Source organism: Musa acuminata, chromosome BXJ1-10 (genome assembly GCF_036884655.1).
Source record: "Musa acuminata AAA Group cultivar baxijiao chromosome BXJ1-10, Cavendish_Baxijiao_AAA, whole genome shotgun sequence".
NCBI lineage: Eukaryota > Viridiplantae > Streptophyta > Magnoliopsida > Zingiberales > Musaceae > Musa > Musa acuminata.
In genome coordinates, this window is record NC_088336.1 from 22,038,378 (window position 1) to 22,061,743 (window position 23,366).

General features: G+C 35.6%; 1 protein-coding gene across 1 annotated transcript; it reads left to right on the top strand.

The window, feature by feature from the left end:
• Positions 1-2,546: 2,546 nt before the first annotated feature.
• LOC135595495 (cullin-associated NEDD8-dissociated protein 1-like) lies at positions 2,547-22,764 on the top strand. Its single transcript, XM_065086489.1, has 29 exons — positions 2,547-2,911; positions 4,864-4,948; positions 5,042-5,211; positions 7,062-7,272; positions 8,443-8,611; positions 8,914-9,043; positions 11,264-11,378; positions 11,493-11,650; positions 11,737-11,860; positions 12,148-12,198; positions 12,287-12,369; positions 13,572-13,656; positions 13,734-13,835; positions 13,921-14,019; positions 14,892-15,002; positions 15,079-15,162; positions 15,239-15,379; positions 16,682-16,774; positions 16,860-16,981; positions 17,067-17,229; positions 17,317-17,556; positions 18,337-18,585; positions 18,675-18,860; positions 18,939-19,085; positions 19,179-19,295; positions 20,103-20,271; positions 20,687-20,764; positions 20,864-21,002; positions 22,215-22,764. Exons 2-29 carry the CDS (start codon positions 4,913-4,915, stop codon positions 22,309-22,311), a joined length of 3,669 nt encoding a protein of 1,222 aa, XP_064942561.1. The 5' UTR covers positions 2,547-2,911; positions 4,864-4,912; the 3' UTR covers positions 22,312-22,764.
• The last annotated feature ends 602 nt before the right edge of the window (positions 22,765-23,366 follow it).

Consider the following 23,366-nt stretch of genomic DNA (forward strand, 5'->3'; position numbering starts at 1 on the left):
CAAACCAAAAGTACACTTAGTTGGATTCAATAGTATTCAAATTTTTTTTGATGGTGGCAAACATTTCCCCAAGGTTAGCTAAGTGTGTGTCGATAGAGCGGCTCTTTACCAACGTGTCATCTACGTAGACCTTTATGTTTCTACCAACTTGGTACTAGAAAATTTTACTAATCATTATTTGATATGTGGTTTCTATAATTTTAAATCAAAATGGGTATGACTTTTTTACAATATAGACCTTTCTCAGTGATGAATATTATGTGTTCCTCATCCTCTTATGTCATTTTAATTTAATTATATCCTGAGAAAGCATCTATGAAAGTAACCCGCTCATGTCTAAAGATAGAATCGATAAGCTAATTGATTTGGGGAAGGAAACTCTATCATATGAGCAAGCTTTATTAGGGTCAATATAATGAATGCACATTCTTCATTTCATATTACCCTTCTAGAAAAAAAATATATTAACCGGCTATTTTGGGTAGCGGACTTTGCCGATGAAGCCAACCTATACAAGTTTTTTTGACCTCCTCCCTTATGGCATCTTGATGGTCAAGAGTGAATCTTTTAAGGTTTTTGATATACTACTTTATGCTTCAAGTTTATATTGAGTCGATGTTGGGCCACACTAGGATCTACTTTAGATATATCACTACTTGACCATTCGATGAATTCAATCGTAGGAAATTAATGAGCTCATTCTTCCTTTCTTGAGTAAGGCTGACCATACTTTAACTACATGATCTAACCGTTTAGGGTTTAGAGGAATTTTTTCCAATTATTCCCCTGCCATAGTGTCATGGACAAACTTCTAAACAAGATGTTCGATGTAATGCTTATGTGTGTCCGTGTCTTTTGGCATGTTCATACCTTGTACAGCATATAGAGGGGCGACCGAAGGCTTAATAGTCTCATTTTAGTTGGGTTGGTGGCCTCTTTAGGCTTGTAAATAAAGGTTGTGTCATGTGGACACGTGCGAGAGATTTTTGGTCTATAATGGATCATTTTACCCTTTGTTGTGCCACTGTTCAGAGCTTGTAAAAGTCTATTTGTAATTTGCATTGTCTATGAAGTGTTTTTCGGAGATGTTTGCTTGTGGATCTCGATTGAGGCGTTCTCTTTAACCCGTTCTCTCTTTTGGTGGTCCTAAGGGACAATGGGAGGTTTCGAGGAGGTTAACCTTTGCGGACGGACACGCAAGTGTGCCGCACGACTTAGGCAAAACCAGCTAAATCCGTGACAATAGGGTGTAAAGCCAATGATGAAGGATCTCATCAATCCATTGCGTGAACGAGGATGTTCCTTTCTTTAGAAGGGTGATTGATGTCATAGAACATCATCTGGATTCCTTAAGATCATTTTTTATTTCCCATGCCACTAAACAAGTTGAGAATTTAAGCGTCATGTAGTAAGTCAACACTACTCCTAGTATTAAGTTGAAAGTAGGTCACTTAATGATAGCGTTATAAGCCAAGGGGATATTGATCATTAAAAACTTGATTTTTATTATCTTTGTATTATAACTAGTCCCTGAAGGTTATGTTAAGAATGACGATTCCTATCAGGGTGACTGACTCTTTTGTGAACCTAGTAAAAGTGAATGAGATAGACCGAAAGTCTTTGGTTGATAAACCAATTTTCTAAAAGGCATCATGGTATAATATATTCGTAGAGCTTCTTGCATTAATCAAGATATTTTAAACTAATGCATTAGTGATCATGAGGAAAACTACAATTTGTGATCATGATGCTTTGGGTATAGGTGCTCAGTCACTTTTTTCTCGAACACAATGGATTGATCTCCATTAAGACAGAACTTTTTTATCTATTAGTCTCTTGCATACATCTTTCAAGCAGAGGAATTATTGTAACCCCAACCCTAGTTATGCCTCGACCACTTGGCTTACCCGCTCACCAGCCCTCGTAAGTGGCCAAGAGAGGGGAGGGGGGCAATTGCCGTTGCTTGTCAGCCCTCACTTGGAGGCGCATGTGACGAGAGAAGGGCAGGGTGACGATCATCATTCATAGGTTACATGCGAAAGCATAAGCAGCCAATGGAGGGGGAGCAATCAATGTTACCTTTCAGTTTGTGCACAAGGCGTAGGTGGTCAAAGGAGAGGACGAGGGCGGTTGGTGAGGGCTATAGTTAACCATGTGAGATGGGTGAGAGCTAATGTGCGGGACTACTAAGCTCATGATGACCACACATGGGGGTGGAAGGGGACAACCAATAGGATAGAGACACTGCTAAACGTAAGTGGAGATATGACGAAAGACGATAACTGATAGAGGTAAAATAATTTTTTTTTAAAAATATTATGTGAGAATTTTTTAAACTTGGAGCGGTCTCTAACAAAAATCCAGGATTTTTTTCTTAAAAAAATTCGCCCCTTCAAATTTGAATATAAATATTTGTATACTTATACCAAAATCAAGTTCCGACCTTGCTATTCTGGCATCCGATCCGTTTCCTCTTTCATCCGCTACCGTCCGTCGCTGCATCAACTCCATCGATATTAATCCAACGGTGGCCTGGAAGATCCCTAAACCTAGAACAACCAAGTTTTCCCCAACCCCTCACCTCAGTTCGTAGTTCACTTCGATCGCATCGATTCCTCTCGCTCCCATCTACCTCCCTCCTCCCGTCGTCGACTGCTGGGAAATATCTCTTCCGCGGCACCGTCGCCGCCATCCACGCCTTTGAGTCTCCCGTTGAAGTTGGAAGCCCATCCTTCCTGGTGAAGTGGCACCACCAGCACCACCGCTGCCGATCATCTGCCAGAGGATGCGCGGATGAGGACGAGTTCAAACTGCTCCTAGGGACGCTCTCTTCCTCTCACCATCGCTGGAGAGCGGCGAGCCATTAGGTTTTCGGACACAGTGGCAGCCTTTGGCTCTTGCGATCATCGAGGTTCTTCCTATCTTCTTGGGTTTTTCAGATTTGTATATAGGGGTTATTTAGTGTAGTATTTTGTTATAGAATAAAACGAATGCAATGCGTCTTTGCCTGACAAAGATTACAAAAAAGAGTAGGATTCGGGAATGAAATTTTAAGTACAAACATCTATAAGAATGCACTACTGTATATTTCTAGAAGTTCAAGATCAGCTTATTATCCTCGACTTGTATGCTTCTGATACGATAATAAATTTCAGTTCAAAGTCCTAAGAACTCGGGTTGATACTATGTAGCTAGCCAACCAAGTTTGATATTAGAATCTATTATAGACTACAATCAGGAAACATCTAACTGATAACCGGATCAGGTTGAGTTTCATGATTAGATGCATGGATAAATATTAGGTTAGACACGGATCATATTTTAGCCGACTGGATGGGGTAATTGTATGCCAACTTTTATGTCTATGCATCAAGATGTTAACAGAAAAAGAACGGGGTAATACTGAAAGTTCTTGAAAGCTCTACCAGGGCATATTGGTTATGATGGTTCCATCCTTTTCTTGTTTCTACTGAAGGTACTGTTTACGAGAGTGAAGCAGTTTGCTGATCTGTAGCAAATGCTTAGTTATGTTATAAATGAAAAGTTCTCAACCATGTTTTTCAGGTCTTGGGTTGGTGAAATTTGTTATATTTGCTGCCTTAGCTTATGGCTGCAAAATTGTGGTCTTTTCTTTTGATGTCTTCTTCTTTATTGTTAACTTTTGACTTCTGAAAAAAGATATGACTTTATCAGGATCCAGTACTGAATTCCTCAAGTTTTTCCCAGTTCAGAGGATCCTTTTACAAGTTTATGACACAATATTGTTATCATAATGAATCATCTACATCGTTATAAAAAATTTGAAACAAGAAGTAAACTATTTGTTGTCAATTGTTTGTTTTAAGTATATCACACAAGATATGCTGCTGAATTGGAAAAATGATGAATCACTTGTTTTTGCTGGTGTTATCTATACTAGTTAAATAATTTTCAGGATCAGGTCCTTTAGGACAATATTTTAACTTTAATATTATTGTTAGTGTTAATTAGAAAAAAAAGGCTGCAATGTGCGAGTGTTAGGGTACCACATAGCAGAACGTGCAGTAAATAGACACATATGCATCTGCATATTAGTATATCTTAAATAAAATTAAGTATAAATGAAGAAATATACAATGGTCTAAATTACTAAGGGAAGGGAACAAATTTTTATGCACCACTCAACATGTAACCTCTAGTCTTTTCAATGCCTGAATGGCATATCTTTCTAAATCTGATTCGATATCTATCAGGTGAAACAATAGAAGCATGTACTTTTGTCCAAATTCCTTGATGATTTAATTTAAATGATCAAATCCAACGCAGGTAGTAGGTAGCATAGATAAGATTGCTATGATGGTTGATATAGAATTCACTGTTCCATTATTAGTTCCTAAATATATGCCAAGTCCAAATAACAATTCATAAGTTGACACAATATTAATGGCATTTATTAGCTGTTCTTAAGTAACAATTTATTAAAAAAAAGTTGAGAAGGTGCAAGGGATGTATATCATTTTATCATGGACCACACAATATTACCAAATTATTACTGGTAATTGAAATAATATTGGTAAGAATGAAATGTAAATCACATATGTGACCATGTTTTCATATCGCATGCAGCATGGACATGCTAAATTTTACATATACAATAATGTGACATGTTATGAATGCATTGCCTTATGCAAATATGATTGCATATGCATATTCTGCATGACCCGTATACTAATTTAAATACTGCTCAGTATTGTTTCTGTTGTTCTATAGTATATTAACACAATATGCTTTAGGTTTATAAAGAATCTAAGCATCCTTAATTTGAAACTTCGTGACCTTCATTTCTAATGCACATATAATAATTTTGCAAATTTATATCTGCAGGCATAGTACAAACCTTGAGTTGCATCCAAGTCTGGTAAAAGCTTTCAATATGGCAAATATAAGTATAACAAATATTCTGGAGAAGGTATGCAACTGTTCAAAATTTTATTCTGGTGCTTCTGCTGGATATTCTATTTGTGGGCTCATTTTGATAGTGGCTTTGATGGTCCATTTCTAGATGACGGGTAAGGATAAAGATTATAGATATATGGCAACATCAGATTTACTTAATGAATTGAACAAGGAAGGTTTTAAATCTGATTCTGATTTGGAGATGAAGTTGACAAGTGCTGTCCTCCAACAACTAGAAGACGCAGCTGGAGATGTATCTGGTTTAGCTGTGAAATGGTTTGCTTTCTAAATGCTATTTGATGCATTTACTTGTGTCTGATTCCTTGGATTGCGATGCATCTTACAAGTATTGCATAAACGTCTTGTCTATAGTCTTGTTTAACTGGTTATGATCATAATATTTGCTTGTTATATGGTCTTAGGAATTTATTTATTTTTTAAAATTAGACTATCATTATAGTATGCATTCGAAAGTTGAAATTTGTTGAATTTATGGTTAAATAATCTTTATGGTGATTCACCTCCTGGATACCTTACGAATAAAAACATTCTTTTAGGGTTGACGGAAATTCAGGAGTTCACTGCTACATAAAACATTGATGACAGTTACCGTTTTCAAGGTGGTTAATTAAGTCATTTTGCATGATTCTGCATAATTTAACACATCTGATTTTTATTAATTTTTAATAGGTAGCAAGTCCTAATAGGAAGTGGTGTGGTCTGGTTTGTTCAATGATTAATACATGGTGAAGTTGAGTTGCTCATTTTGTGGCCATCCATAGGCCATTCTTTCGTAGTTGTTTCTTCAGCGATTTCACAAAGTTTTTTTGTTAGTCAAAGATCAGACTGAACATTTCTATCATTTTCGCTTAAAATGGATGGTGTTAAACACATTTGGTTTATTTTAGTGTTCCACTACAGCTTGAGATGCACATTCTTTAGGAAAAGGCATATAAAGGATAAAAATATTGATGTCTAAATGATAACTCGCTGGGTGGGACATTGGGAGTGACTTTGCAAGATACAGATTGATGTTAGATGAATAGTATATCTGCAATGGTGACCAAAACTGAAGATGAATATGCCATCTTTTTATTATGCATATTGATATTCATAATGGAGTCTGGGAGCTGAATGTGCACCAGAGATTGGAGAAGGCATATCGTGCTTTGGAGTTGTTCTCGTGTTATTATGCTTATCATGAACTATCCGTTGAATATTCTTTTTTAGATCATATCTCATCTACGAAGAGTTTTTATTTTATGCAAGGTTTTTAAACATTTTTTGCATTAGTTCCTCCCATGTGAGATAGAGCCTTCACTTTTCTATTTGATTGGAGACCATTCTTGATTTGCTCAAGATGTCTCCTCAAGAGAGCTGCCTTACAATTTCAAGTGGTATCTGTATGTACTCCACCATATCTATTCTTTTCACTTTAAACATCACACTGTTATGTAATTGGTTTTTTCACAAATGAAGAGATCAGTTATCGCGTGTTGTACTCGATAAGCGATCAGTAATTCTTTGTCTTCAAACATATGTTTCTATTCTCCACATGTACTAGCTTAAAGATTCATGTTATATTGTTAAATTATATAACATGACTGGAAGACTGGAAGGGACAATATGGATTAGATGATTGACTTTTGGCAAAAAGTGAATTAAAATTATCTTAAAAATTACATAGAATATTTTAGGAATAAAAAGTGATGTTTAAAATTTTAAAAGGAACTGTAGCAACTAATTAAGATTTTTAGCTACAATTGATACTTTTGCTACTTCTTAGAAGTGTAAATATGTAGCTGTTCCATGATTATCTTTCTTTGGATGAATCGAGTAGTCTTTGTTTGATCTTGTCTAAATAGAAATATTTCTGACTGCAATAACCGAACAGTTGTTCTTCAGTTAGTTCTTGGTTGGACTTCGGTAATTTTTTCATGTGCCTGCAAGTCTGCAACCATCATGTACCCAAAAGGAATATGTAAATCCTGTTTATCCAGTTTATTTTGTTGTATGGTAATTTATACTTCTTGATCTTGATGTACAAATCATGTTTGGTTTAGGTGCACCTCATTAATTGAGCTTTCTTCCTTGCTGTTTTTTTTTTTTTTTTTTTCTGTATATAGTCTGGCTCCTCTTGTCAAGAAGATCAGTGAGGACAGGATTCTGGAAATGGCCAACAAGCTCTGCGACAAATTGTTAAATGGGAAAGATCAACATCGTGATATTGCTAGTATAGCCTTGAAGACAATAGTCTCAGAAGTTAACACAACGTCCCTTGCCCAACGTATTCTAGCTTCTCTTGGTCCTCAGTTGATAGAGGGCATAACTAATCCTGTGAGTTTCTTATAATTTCTTTCTGTTTAGCTATTGTCTGTGGACATCTTGTGGCACTTTATCTTGACCATATGAAATTTTTAGTTGAAGCTTTTTGTTTAATTTTTTAACGACTCTTATTTCAACATGCACCTTTTTTAGTTTTTGTTATCCTATTTAGCTGCATGTTATATTTGCTTTCCGTATAATTGGATACATGGAAAACATTGTAGTTCTACAAATGTTTCCTTAGGGATGCAGGAAAATGAACATTGTACTTTTTTGTATGAGTTGTTTTCCTATCCAACATATTTGTGAAGGGAAGATTGGATGCGCTGTGAATTATGGAAGTGAATCTAGGTTTTGTAGATGTTTGTGTTGAGATTCTTAATCAGAAATCATAGAGAACATGTTGCTTTCCTTCTTCCATCCACTTCCTTGCGCTTTGGTATTATAGAGAGAATGTTGAGGCAGTGTACGCCTTTCTTTCTTCTTCTCACGTTTTTATGACCTTTTTGTGTTACATATGTTTTTGTTGCAAACTATGAAATATGTTATCTCAAATAATGTAACAACCTTTTTTGCTTGGACTACTCTTATCTACCAAATTCACAGATTTATGCGTTGGGAACTTTTTTTTATGTTTGGGTGTTGACGTGGTGCTGAATTCGTTTGATAAGTGAATAGAAGAAGAATTATTTATCGTGACTAGGATTCTTTCTGTAATTGCAATTCATACTCTGTACCTGATAATGTAATCTCATCATCTTGTTGTTACAATCAGTTAGTTCTTTGTGTATTATGCACAGGCTCTACTCTTGCCTGTCCTGATTGGTTTCTGTCTTTAATTTTTTTTCTTAAGCGGCTTACGTCTAGAACTTACATCTGTTTGATGACTATCTACATTCCTTGTGTTCTTTGTTACTTTCATTGTACAGCTTGCACTTTTAGATGTTTTGCTCTTTTTGACACTTGGACTTCTTGAATGCAAGATCTAGACCTTTTATAGTTATGGAATTATTTATTTTGATTCAGTCTTTTGTTACTTGCGATGCATTATCCTGATTATTTCATTGATACGTCGAAGTACTAGATTTTGCAATCTTCTGTTCTGCCAAGACTTGTTGTTTGAGTTTAAAGAAAAATTCTACGCATATTGATGATACAAAAATATTTTTTTATTTCTGCCAGGGGAAGAGCACTGAGATTAAGTGTGAATGTCTTGATATATTAGGCGACATGCTCCAGAGATTTGGAAACTTGATGACAAAAGATGCTCATGAGGAATTGCTGAGTGCACTTCTGTCCCAGTTGGGTTCTAATCAAGCCAGTGTTAGAAAGAAATCAATTCTTTGTATTGGTGAGAAACTAGTTATTTCCAAGGGGTTTTTGCCTATGTATTCTTTTGAAGCTCCAAATTTCTCTCTTTTCATATATTTGCACATGTACACTGTTGTATATATCTCTCTAGAAGGAACAATTTGTGTGTATATACATGTGTGTGTGTGTATACATGCCATGTGCATGTGTACCAGTGTTATGAAACTTCATAGGCGTTTATCAATCCAAATAGCATATTATCCATTTCCATGTTATACTTTTGTAATGAAATAAATATTCTCTTGATTAAAATTATTTAATAAAGTATCTTCTTGCTTGTAGCTTCTCTTGCCTCAAGTTTGTCAGATGATCTCTTGGCTAAGGCGACATTTGAAGTTGTTCAGTTGTTGAAAAGTAAGAATATAAAGCCTGAACTTACACGAACAAATATTCAGATGATTGGAGCTTTAAGGTAACTTCTACTTGAGATCTTATTCATTGCTTCCTTATATTGTGTTCTCATGGTGTTGACATGCTTTACTTATTCTGTATCTATGTGATCACTATTTATTTTGCCTGCAAAATAGGCTGGTGTTCAAATTGAGTTTATGTACATTGCATTTTCATCAAATTGGATCACTTGTGTTATGTTGAATTCATCTGGTCATTTCTCTGAATTCAGAATGGACACAGAGATGTTTTTCCTATAAGATATGTGAATAAAAATATGACGGATCAATATTTTAATAGTCCTGCTTGTTTTTGGCATTTAATCCCATTTCACAAAATAAAGTGCAACTAGTGAAAATTGTATTCAAATTATTAAACCTGGACTTGTGCTGACCATCTGATGGCATGTATCAGTGTTTTTTGAGTCAGATATTCTTCTGACTGTAAGCTTAGACAGCAATTCATGGCTGAGTCTCCAGCAGTTAATGTTGTATGCTTAAAGAAGAATATCACTGGTTGTTACCTTTGGACAGAGGAAGAAAAAGGCCTTCCAGTCCCCAGCTATTAGGAAGTTGGTTGCCCAATATCACTTGGAATCAAAGTGATGTAGATACTGAGTTGTAAGCAGGATCATTCAGTATTGTCCCATTGTTTCCTTGTGACAAACATCAGTTAGAATGTCTCAGCTTCTCCTATTTGCCATTCGAGTTTTGCATACATCCTTTCATGCCAAGAGTGGTTCTCACAACAATGAACTGGTGGGGTTTTCAGAAAAAAAAAAAATTTCAGCTTGTCAATGCTCAAATTCATTTGTATAGTCCGTGATGTAAAACCTTTTTCCTTATGAGTTCAGCGTACACATAGTTCATCTTTAGTTGTAAATCTATTATTCAATGTAACCCCTGAACAGTCACTAGCCTTGATCACCGGCTCTTTTGATATAGATTATAACTTCGATAAGAAAGCAGGAGGTGAGGGTCTCTGATAAGTGACAACTTAATTGTTATTTAATATTTCAATATTTTGGAAAGTAGTGTTTGAGTATAGGGATGAAATTTTGGGTTTGGAGGACATGCTATTGCTAACGCTAGTTTATTTCATCGTTAGAAATTGCTCTGCATATTAAAGCTTGAGGAGGGAAATATGCTTGAGAGAAATTAAGAGTCTAAAGCTGGTCTATGGGACACCAAAGGGTAGCTACATCACTCGCCCATTACATTGGCCTTAACCTGACGCCTCTCCTTTTACAGCTTTTGCACCTACATTAGCTTTTTCCCCGAAGGTATACGGCACTAGGCCCTGTTATAGTGGTATGTTAGTCATCAGTTTATCAATTGACAGTGACCAATACAAGTCAGGAAAAATGACATAATAGTAAAAATTTTCTACGAACTTGTGATTTTTCTTCAAATCCAATAATCTGAGCCTTGTAGTGGTCAGCTTCGAATGATTTTAGCCAGTGATCTGGTGTTGGAGAGGAGAATAGTTAGTAATCAATTTGAAATAGCAAGACATGGCTTCTGATATTTTATCTCATTTTCCAACCATCTTTAGAATATGATTTAGTTTCAATCAGTTACCATTGGCTTCATCTGTTTTTCGACAAAAACTGGTTTTGATCAATCAGTATACTGGGTCTGGCTTACAAACCACCTGTATCCAGACAATCATCCTGGTCCCTGTTTCCTTCTGATGATACATGCCACATATAATGGCAGTATGTCTCATTTTCCAACCATCTTCAGAATATGATTTAGTTTCAATCAGTTACCATTGGCTTCGTCTGTTTTTCGACAAAAACTGGTTTTGATCAATCAGTATACTGGGTCTGGCTTACAAACCACCTGTATCCAGACAATCATCCTGGTCCCTGTTTCCTTCTGATGATACGTGCCACATGTAATGGCAGTATACTGTAAAAAGTTAATCCATTCTCATAGGTGTCTCTTTGAATGTGATTTTAAACCATCCTGTAGAAGTGGTGGAATAGTGTTTGAAGGCATGATGGAGGAGATTTACCAGTTCAAAGAGCATTAATAAAGCAACATTGTTCTCTGTATATATGTATGTCTGATATTCTGTTGAGCGATTTGTGTGCAGACTGCTATGTTGAGTTATACTTATATGGTTATACCAACTCTTATTATGTATATATTTACCAATATGAAACTTTAAGCAAATCATATATATGTCTGCTATCCAAAATATCTTATTTGAAGGATGTCTGTTGTTGTTCTTTTAGTCGCTCTGTTGGATATCGTTTTGGACCACACCTTGGTGATTCGGTGCCGTTGCTTATTAATTACTGCATGACTGCCTCGGAATCTGATGAAGAACTCCGTGAATACAGTTTGCAGGTACACTCAAGCAATGATCTTTTTTCACTGCATTGCAATTTCTATAGCTTACATTTTTTTTAAAATAAAGAAGTTAGAAACTTGCATCAATGTACTTTTTCCAACTTCTTGCAGGCATTGGAGAGTTTTCTACTTAGGTGTCCGAGGGACATATCTCCATACTGTGATGACATTCTAATTCTAACTATGGAATATTTAAGCTATGACCCCAACTTTACTGATAACATGGAGGAGGACACTGATGCTGAAGGGGATGATGAGGAGGAAGATGAGTATGTTGCTCAAACGTTTAAAATGTACTATTGAGCTTTATAAGTATTTTCTATTTCTAATATAGTCTTATTACAAATTCTGACAGTGAAAGTGCAAATGAGTACACCGACGATGAGGATGCCAGCTGGAAAGTTCGAAGAGCAGCTGCAAAGTGCTTACAGGCTATTATCATGTCACGACCGGAGATGCTTATAAAGTTGTATTATGAGGCATGTGAAGTACTATACTTATTTTTGCTTTATTTGCATGATGATGTGGTTGGTGCTATATCCTGATAATTGGCCATTTTCTTAACAAGATGGACTAAGTCCTCTATAGCTGCAACGTCGATATATGGCTGTTTGTTGTAGTTGATATCTAATTCTGTTTGACATACATGATCACCTTTATGAATCTTAAATTAGTTTGTTATACCAATTTCATACTGAGCATAAATTGTCCATTTGTTCCTTATCTTTTTACTCATGGTCTATGTGGGGTCTGTTGCTGTTTGCAGGCATGTCCTAAGTTGATTGAAAGATTTAAAGAAAGAGAAGAGAATGTCAAGGTACTCATAGATCTATCAAAATATTAGTGTTGAACTAAGATATACTGACTTGTATATTTTAATTGTACAAAATGCCTTTTCTTTTCAGATGGATGTATTTAACACATTTATCGAGTTGTTACGGCAGACTGGTAATGTGACAAAGGGACAAGTTGACATTGACGAGTCAAGGCAAGTAGTTATTCCATTGTAATCTCAAGTTAAACTGTAAATGCATCTTTTGAGTGCTGTTTATGTATTTGAACCTTGTTATGGGCAAACAAAACCATGCAAACATCACATAAATAATGCAGAATTTTAGATATCCAAAAGAAATTAGGGTCAAACTGATATCATCTGTTACTTAATGGTTCTCATTTTTCTAAACTTAGATTCTGCAAATTGGGATGGTTCTCAGCCTTCGAGCTTCATGTAGCCTTTATGGAACTTAAGTTCTAGATCAAATGCCAATGTCAATTTGCCAAATTGCTCATATGTCTTCTGAGGGGATTTTGACATTCTGGTTTAGTCAATAAAGCATTAAAATCAAATCGGTGGGGTATATCAGATGCACCTTTCTGTTGAATAGTCTGTCAACACTCCCAACTTCTGAGGGGTTGTCATCCACTTACTAATTACCAATCATAGAACTATGATCATCATGGTTGTCCAATTTAATTTTCCAACATCCAGTTGCTGATTTCTTACTAGAACTGTGGTAAACTTTCATAAGTATAGTGGCATCCTCACATGTTCTGTGGACCTGATATCCATAATGAAATCTTGAATCAAGTCAGCCATGATTCACAGTTTCTGTTTGATGGCCACCATATCAGCTCCAGTGGTGCCAATTTCTGCTTGGTCAAATAAGTTTACTGTGAATCTTATTTAATTTAATAATACCGATTGCTTCATTAGACTGCTAGATGAAAATTGCCACTGCTCAATTTTTTGTGTTACATGAGTGCAATGGTGATTGTGTGGAGAAATCTGATATCAATTTTTTTGATAGATACTTCTCTTTATGTTCTTTCTTCTCTTGGTTTTGTAGCCTATACTTTTCTTAATATTTTTCATATTTTTTTCCTTCTTCCTCTCCTTCTCTTTCATTTTTTAATCCAATCTCTTCTTCCTCTCTGCTGTGTGTTGATCTCCAAGCATGTTGATATTATCTTGTCATCTTATTATCTTGCCATCTTCAAATATTGCTTTGACTGTATCGCGGGATGACAGTCATTGTTTCTGAAGCAAAAGACTATAACTTTTTTCCTTGGACAAACCTTTTACGACATCTTGGTATGATGCATTTTCTGCTGGTTTTTGATGTTCAATTCCTTAACTAAAGTTAATATGAATGACATTATCTTGCTTTATTTGATTCTGGTTAAATGCAGTCCACGATGGTTATTGAACCAAGAAGTGCCCAAAATCGTGAAATCAGTTAACAGACAACTCCGTGAAAAATCTGTCAAGACTAAGGTAGGATTTCTTCCGACATCTTTTCTTGGCTCAGTTATTTTCTGGTGTTTGTAAGTTCCTCCACTATATATGTTCAGGTTGGGGCATTCTCGGTATTAAAAGAACTTGTGGTTGTCTTACCTAATTGTCTTGCTGAGCACATTGGCTCACTTGTTTCTGGGATTGAAAAGGCATTGACTGTAAGTTATTTCTAGGTGTTATAGTACAACTCTGTCCTTTTCTAACAATCGTATATAGTGACTATATATTTGCTCCTCTTCCCAGGACAAATCTTCCACCTCGAATTTGAAGATCGAGGCCCTTGTTTTTACCAGATTGGTTATGGCTTCACATTCACCTTCTGTATTTCATCCATACATCAAGGTAAAATAAAATCCTTCTTCCTTCTTGTGGACCCACATATGATATTTAAATTTTAACATTGTAAGAAACTTCAATTGGGCAAATTCTGTTTAGCTGTAGTATGAATAGTCATGTTTTATCACCAAATTTGTTGAGGGAGTGATCACCTTCAAGTTTTTGCTTTCTACATCTGATTTTTGTAGTTTTTTATGCATATAGATCATGAATCCTTCATGTCTAGGTTATGATAAACTCAATTTCTCATTTTGCACACTATTCCCTAACATTCCAAATTACATTGCACATTTGTTGTTGGTTTATCATGACTTTGCTTTTTATCAATCCTAGTTTACTTTATTAATGTAACTCCTTTTTGGTTTTTGGCATCGTTTCGAGTTTCAAAGAGTTTTTTTTTTTTTTTCTGTTGTACTGTACCAATGTATCTACTTGGGGGTGAGCTGTGCTAATGTTGATTTCTAATGATGTTCTGACATTCCTGATGTTGATTTCTGCTGGCTGGCATGGAATGTGCTATAGACGTTTGACTTTCATATCATGTCAAGACATTACAAACATATGGTGTGCTGGCAGTGCTTCGGACGCACACTTTGTCAACACCCAGACAATACTGATATTTCTAACAAGTAATTAGATGATAATATCATAAATTTTAGTCTTAACTAATGTCATGCATCATAACTGAGCTCCATGCATTTTTTTTAACTCTTCAGGGTGCAGGTAAATAATGTGTATTGGTATGGTTCTAGTTGCAAAGCTTCACAGATAAATCAATATATCCATCATATCTGGCTAAAGCGGCCTTAGAATAATTTCTACCGTGCACACTAATTTGTTTTTTAATTTGATCATTTTTTACTGCCAACATACTTCAGGCCCTCTCTAGTCCAGTTCTATCTGCTGTTGGTGAAAGATACTATAAAGTAACTGCTGAAGCATTACGTGTCTGTGGAGAGCTAGTCCGTGTTCTTCGTCCTAATTTTGAGGTAATTACATTTAAGCTATATTTTACTCTCTATCACTTGTATGATCAGCGGTAACTTGAGTTTCTTTGTGGTGTAGACATCCACTTTGGACTTCAAGCCATACATCAACCCTATTTATAATGCCATATTGGCACGTTTGGCAAATCAAGATCAAGATCAGGTTGGTTTGAAGTTTTTCTTTGGTTCTTCACTTTGAACATCTTGCTTCATATATCTAAATAATGGTTTCATCCCAGGAGGTTAAAGAATGTGCTATATCTTGCATGAGCCTTGTAATTTCAACTTTTGGTGATAATCTACAAAGAGATCTACCTGCGTGCCTTCCCATACTCGTTGATAGAATGGGAAATGAGATTACCCGACTCACAGCCGTGAAGGTTATCCTTTCAAGACTTTATATTAAGATGCAATTTGGTTTTGAATTTTTTACTTTTATGTGAATGCTAATTTATTCACCTTCTCTTTTTGAGTAAATATGTCAAAATTATAAATGAATTTAATTGCTGTAATACTCTGGATACTAGAGGAATAAATAGATCATGATAAAATGTGGGTGTCTTGCTTTCACATGCTATAATATCTTTCTATATATGTAGAACTTAATAGTGTTATAATGTTACTTCTTAAACAAAATTGTAATTCATTAAACAGCTTATTATGGTTTTTTTATCAATTAAATTTCAAATAGCAGTGTTTTATCAATTAAATTTCAAATACTACTAATACGTGGACATGATACTCTAGGACTGCCATATAAAGGGTCATACAACATATATATTTTAAATTTCTATTATTTTGGTTTTCTATTTAATTGCATGTTTTCATAAAATTGATGTAATAAAACTTTTACACCTTGTTTTAACCTAGGGTCTAAAATTACAACTAAGCAATATAAAGGAGAATTGACACATTTTTTATTTAAGAATGTTCTTCATTTTTTAAAAAACTATATAAGCAAAATCATACTTGTGTCTATCTTTTTGAAAAATTTGAGAAAGTACATCTGGAGTACTATCATGTGGCTTCTGCAGTTTTCTGGTGGACGTGAATTCTGGTAAGATGCATTGCATGTATGCCTTGTCTCCAACAAGAACATCTATTCATGTGGCGATAGACACATCTGCTGATGTTTGCAATGGCATCCACATATGTACTTCTATAAACTCATGATTTATGTCCAAGCAGCATTTATTTACTTGGAAAATAATTCCTAGAAATTTCATTTGGAAATTGAATAATTCTCTTCAACTTATATGTCTCAAGCTAACAACAAGCAACTCATACTGCAAGCTCTGCTGATTGTTAATATATCTTGTACAATGAGTAAAGAAATTGCTAGTCATATCATTGTAGACATTTGGTTTCTGTAACATGTAATAACATATGGTTAAATCCATTTCCAAAATGTCTAGACTTATCAACTTACAGGTCATAAAATTATTGTTCAATATCAGTTGAAACTTGAAACTTACTCCCTTGATTAATTGGATAAGTTATGTATTCTGCTCAAGGTTGGCGTGGCCTTTGCAAGTGATGAATATCAGTTTATTATTATTATTATTATTTTCCTTCTAGGTGTTGATATTACATGGCCCCCTTGTGATCCTGTCATGGTCAGCAGTGTTTGCTATTGCATTTTTTTTTTCTGCTATGCTACTAACAGTATCTCATGGATGCAGGCATTTGCTGTAATTGCTAACTCACCTCTTCGCATAGATTTGTCATGTGTCTTGGAACAAGTTGTTTCAGAATTAACAGCATTTTTGCGGAAGGTATAACATAAACAGTTCATGTTATTAAAGGATTGGTGAATTTGACATGATGATGTATCCTAAGATTGGTATGCTTATTTTACAGGCAAACAGAGCTTTGAGGCAGGCAACCTTAGGAACACTAAACTCCCTTGTTGTTGCTTATGGCGAGCAAATCACCTCATCAGCTTATGAAGTTATAATAGTTGAACTTTCAACCCTTATAAGGTTCTTTTGGTTATGCTATATTATCCTTGAGCTACTTCATTTTCTTCAATCCAGCTTCTGAGTTATGAATGTGTTGTTTTGGCAGTGAAGCAGACCTGCATATGACTGCTCTTGCTTTGGAACTTTGCTGCACAATGATGACTGACAGAATATCCAGCCAAAGTGTTGGTTTGACTGTTAGGCATAAAGTTCTTCCTCAAGCACTCATATTAATCAGGAGCTCTCTGTTGCAGGGTCAAGCTCTGCAAGTATCTCATCGAAACTTTGGTTGCTCAAATGTGGAAATTTCTAGTATTCTTTTTGTGTACTAAGATGGTGTTTTGGAAATGCTGCAGGCATTACAAAGATTCTTTGCATCATTGGTTCATTCAGCAAATACAAGCTTTGACGCACTATTGGATTCACTCCTTTCAAGTGCTAAGCCTTCACCACAGTCTGGGGGCCTTGCTAAACAAGCTCTTTATTCAATTGCACAGTGTGTTGCTGTACTTTGCCTAGCAGCAGGTGATCAGAAATGTGCATCCACTGTAGAAATGCTAAAAGGCATTCTGAAAGATGATAGCAGTATGAATTCTGTAAGTTCTTTGTGGGTATTTTTTCGTTCTTTATTGATTGTTTTTTGTAATTTTTGCATCGTTGAGTGTTAAAATTTGGGCTTGCAAAAAGAAATTTAGTTGCTGGTCTAGTTGATTCTTTCAAATTTTTTCTTATCTTCAACCTTCATTCTTAGCAAACCAGAACGCTCTGCTAGTTGATATTTACTGCAATGTTTCGGCAATTTTTGTTGCTTACCAAGCTATTAATTGATAAACGGTTGAAGTTAAATGATTTGTATATGCTTCTGCAAGGATTGCTGTTATGTGGCACAAGAACGATGCCTTTCTAGCATGATATGAATCTGTGGTCTGATTAGCATCCCCTTGTTAGTCAGCACAAGCAAGATTTGGTCTAGCTATATGTTGACACGTTCATTATGTGTTTGCACGACAGGCACAATAACTTTTTGGCATGGCGTGTTTTAGTCCATACCTCCTTGTGCTGATTGATGGCATTCCTTGTGCTTTTGAAACATGACAATGAAGGATATTCTTGATAATGATCTTATGTTTAATGCTTAATGATCTGGCTATATATATAATGTAAAACCTGGTTGCAGGAAGTTTAAACAATGGACATTTGATAGCCATTTGCAATGATATAGAAATTGCTAGCTATTTATATAAACTACTACACTAGTATATTCAAAATTTTTAGTTCATTTGTTGCCGATGCCCTGCAGCCTTTAAGTTAGGGTCGAACAACAGCAGACTCAATTATCTTGTTGAAAAGATTCTAATATCTGTGCTGTTTAACAGGCTAAACAACACCTGGCTTTACTATGTCTTGGAGAAATTGGAAGAAGGAAAGATCTTAGCATGCACGTGCACATAGAGAATATCGTTATCGAGTCGTTCCAGTCTCCTTTTGAAGAGATAAAATCTGCAGCATCTTATGCTCTTGGAAACATAGCTGTGGGCAATCTATCTAAATATCTGCCATTCATCTTGGACCAAATTGACAATCAACAGAAAAAGCAATACCTTTTGCTTCATTCTTTAAAAGAGGTTTCTTTTTTGTTAAAATCATTAATTTCCTTAAGATACATGGTTGTGCTACATTGTGCACTCCATTAACTTCTTGACTTCCTATGTAGGTTATTGCAAGGCACTCTATTGATCAAACTGGCCAAAGTGAGTTTCAGGAATCTAATGTTGAGAAGATATTGAACTTACTGTTTAATCATTGTGAAAGTGATGAAGAAGGGGTTCGCAATGTAGTTGCTGAGTGTTTGGGCAAAATTGCACTTATTGAGCCTAAGAAGCTTGTGCCTGCACTGAAGGTATGTCTTATGACCTAATTTGGAGTAATGAAAATACTAATGTGATCTTGCAGAACAAATAATGTTGGCATTTTGTAGGAGCGCACGGCAAGTCCTACTGCATTTACAAGAGCAACAGTTGTTGTTGCTGTGAAGTACTCAATTGTTGAACGGCCTGAAAAGATAGATGAAATCCTGTACCCGGAGTTTTCTACATTCTTGATGCTAATTAAAGACAGTGACAGAGTAATTTAGTTTAATGGTTGTCAGTTATGTGAATGGACTTTCTAGTTATTTTGATTAATCATGGCTTGTTTTATTCTCCTTCATGTGCTACAGCATGTTCGACGTGCAGCTGTCCTGGCTCTAAGTACAGCTGCTCATAACAAGCCAAATTTGATTAAAGGACTTCTTCCTGAATTATTACCACTGCTCTATGACCAGACTGTTATCAAGGTACGCTAATTCTGCTGTGATTGATTATATTGATGATTGGACCTGTGATTGCCGGATACACTATTGTCTGTATGAATGAATTGTATGCAGTAATATTCGCCAAATAATTACTACATGTTAAAATTGGTAAAACATGTATGGAATGATATTTTGTAGGATGACTTATTTTTTGTCCCAACTTTACTGCATGTTCAACAGGTTATTTGCGTAACACCAGCACTTCTGAAAGTTGTCTTAATGGGGGCAAAAATTGTGCTCTTGATTAAGAAATCCGGTGACTACTAGGTGGATAGAAGCTTCATTTTATTGGTTGGGAATTAAGCACACTGGTGGAAAAACTGTGAAATTCCCCTCTGGTCCTAAATAGTCACAGAAGAATGTGAAGATCATCTGAAAGTCAATAAATTATCAAGCATATCCATATTCAAAGTTTTCTGAAATCACACTCAATTTACTCTTTAAATTGTTAGAAATCATTTTCACTGTTTTGCTGTATGTTGTTCTGCTATTGTTTCTCCACCTTTACATGATTTATCTGTTGGCAACTTTCCCTACTCAGTTTTCTGAATGTTGTGGAATGATGTGCATTACTTGTAGCCAAATTTTTGTATAAACTTTGTCTACACTGGTTCTTTAACATCTTTGCTGAGCAAAATGTTTGTGTTAGGCCCATCTGAAATCATTTTGTTGTCAATGCTTTATTTATCACCTTACTAATGCATTTGTGTCTAATAAATGTGAAATAATTATTTTATAGTAGGAATATATTATTGGTTTCATTACTAATGGCATTTTTCTTAATTGCAGAAAGAATTGATAAGAACAGTTGATCTTGGTCCTTTCAAGCACGTCGTAGATGATGGTCTTGAACTTAGAAAAGCAGCTTTCGAGTGTGTGGACACATTGTTGGATGGTTGTCTGGATCAAATGAATCCGTCATCTTTTATAATTCCTTACCTGATATCTGGTTTAGGTGGTGAGTATGGTTTGAAAATAATGCACAATAGATCATGCAAGACGTGATGAGACTGATGATCATGGTCATAAGTAATTTCTTTCTTAACTAATATCGCTGTTGTATTTGTCTTGCTGCACATGAATCCATTTTGATAGGATGCTTTAAGGAGGATAGTGATGGTCATGGTGATAGTTCTCTTTTCTTGAGAGTCTGCCTATGACAATATTGCCAATAAATGCTGCATCATTTAAATTATACTAGCTAATTAGTTATTGCTTATAATAAAATTTGGTGCCAACATTTCGTGAAAATTCTTCTATGTGATAATATCTTCCAACCATTGAACTTTGATTCTAACATCTTATGATGATCATCATGAAAGATTGCTTGTATGCTATTATTCTAATCATTTAACTCTTTACGGTCTTCCCAGATCACTATGATGTGAAGATGCCATGTCATCTTATCCTCTCAAAACTTGCAGACAAGTGCCCTTCTGCTGTCCTTGCAGGTCTTTGCCTTCTGAAGGAGTAATTTTATTATCATCGGGTGATTAAAATTGTAACTTGCAATTCTTTTCCCTTATTCTCTTTTTATTAAATTCATGCAGTTCTGGACTCACTGGTTGATCCTCTTGAAAAAACCATCAATCACAAGCCGAAGGCTGATGCTGTGAAGCAAGAAGTAGACCGTAATGAAGATATGATCCGGAGTGCTCTTCGAGCCATTGCTTCCATAAGTCGCATAAGGTTATAACTTTCGATTAATTTTGAAGAAGTAACAAAATAAGTATGCTATTGAATTTATTGAACGTATCACTGATTATTGCACAATTAGTGGGTGGGAGATGAAACTGTGCAACTACTCATGCACAACTGTTTTGCTAACACCAGACAAAGTCATTCATTGCAATGTGATAGAGCACTGGACAGGATAAGCTATTTTTTATTATGGGTGGTGATGTTACATTGGCCTTCCAATTTGATATGCTTCCACAGTTAGTAAATTATGATATGCTTTTGCCTATGGATAGATATGTGCTAAAACCAAGTGATCTACATACCAATGGGACAGACAAATAAATAATCCATTATTCCAATTTAGATACGTACAGCTGAAAAGGAACATTGCCTTTGATGAATTACCCATAATTCTATACTTTTTGTCCTTGAGGGTTCTAAAAGAGAGGGAGCAGAGTTTTGTGCTTCCTGCTATTTTCTGTCTCCAAAATGATTGTTGTGTCAACTTTCCTCTCTATTGTGATGGTTATGGTACACTTCTCATGTTTCATAACCAGTTATCACTGGTTCATATTGTTCTTTCAGGTTTCTATAGTAGGTTCCATTTGGTATGATGTCTTATTTACCCCCTTTTTTCAGCACATCTCACCATTTTAATTGCACCATATGGTCCTGACAGCAAGACAATTGCTACATTCTTGTCATTGTTCAAGTTGCTGATGTATAATGGGGCGATTATATGATGCCGGAAAATCTAGTTCGCATTTTTTGGGACATTTCATCATGTTACTCAATATGGTTCCTATGCTCTATTGAATTTTTAATGCACCTTTGTGTTAGAAGGCTGTATATATATGTATGATGGCTGGTATCTGTTTTAAACACTATGAATGTTTCATGAAAGGAGCCTGATTCCTCAGGACTTGTTTGTTTCTGTTTTTTATGTTCATATTCATTACACATTGCCTATTGTTGGTTGGTATTTCTGGTTGCACCTTTGTGATGGTTGTATCCACATGCTTCGATGATATGCATTTCAGGAGATTCAAAATGTTTTATTAATTGAGATCTGATATGATTTGAGGGAGGGTTATAAATCTTGAGATATGAAAAATGTTCTTGGTTGGTTAATCTGTCTTTGGTTCACTACTTGTAGTTAAGATGCTGCTTCTGATGTGTTTCTCTTTCTTTTCTTGTTTACATCTGTGATTTATTTTTCAGTGGAGGTGACTATAGCTTGAAGTTCAAGATGCTGATGAATAACATTATGAGCACCGCATCACTCTCCGAGAAGTACCATTTTGTGCGCTCTGAGTGATGGGTTGGGGCTTTCAGCAAAATTCTTAAGCTGAGTAGTACCTTGAGCAAATAGCATATCTGAGGTTCAATTTGTCTGAACGTGAAGATTCAACTATATCACTGAATATGAAGTTTCTTTTTCCCCAAATGGAATCTAGCCTAAAGGGAAGAACAGATGATCACTGTGGTGTTGCCTCCTACCCAATTTTGTATATTGGTCTTGAACAGTATTTGTTGGTCTCGATTTATAAAACATTTGAGGAAAGAGTTGCTACTGACCCTTTAGGTAGAAACTTGGTTTGTGCATATTGATTAAAGAAGCTGCTTCTGTCTTTTTAGTTGGAAACTAAGAGGGTCTTTCTCGACTGATACTTGTGGTGGATGATTCTTATGCTGTAGCTCAAGAGACATGGAGTTTACAGGGTTGTAGTATGTGTTTCATCCTCTATCCAGGACATTGCCCCGTTGTATATTCTTGCAAGTTCGCCTGCATGTGACATGCATATGGTTGTGGATTTCCTTTCTTATGTTGTTTAATCAATGTCTTTTTGTCTCTTGAAACTGATGAGATAGCCAGCCTCTTCGATCTTGGGTGCAATTTGTATGATATAGAATTGCACAGATGATTAGTTAGTGCCTGTTCTTTGACTTGAAAGTTTGTGATCAGGTACCAGCGCTACTTGTGCCCTCGCATATTGTGTTGTTTCGGTCATCATTTTTGGTTTTCTACAAGCCTTTATTGCCGTCATACGAACTGATTCACAATGTTAATGAGTTTTTCCCACAATTTATGACTTATTTTATGTCGATCAAATCGTGTTACTGGACGGAAATTAGAAATGTCCGTGTTTACATTTGTATTCATTAAATGAAAAGATAAAACTGGCCATTGCCACATGAGACAACCAAAACTAGATTGATTTTTGGCCTTTGCAAATACAATCTAAGTTAGTGCCCACTAATATAGACTTTCGATTCCAAAAAATACATCATCCCATCTATTTACTTATGCGCCCCTCCATGCATATATCTCACGTTTTGTTATCCAAATCCTAAAACCAGTGTGTAAGCCTT

Excerpts from the sequence above, each read along its gene's own strand:
- LOC135595495 (XM_065086489.1), top strand. The coding sequence starts at position 4,913 with ATGGCAAATATAAGTATAACAAATATTCTGGAGAAG. Across the intron at positions 12,370-13,571 it reads GTTGACATTGACGAGTCAAG|TCCACGATGGTTATTGAACC; the intron begins GCAAGTAGTTAT and ends GGTTAAATGCAG. Across the intron at positions 20,765-20,863 it reads CCCTTCTGCTGTCCTTGCAG|TTCTGGACTCACTGGTTGAT; the intron begins GTCTTTGCCTTC and ends AAATTCATGCAG.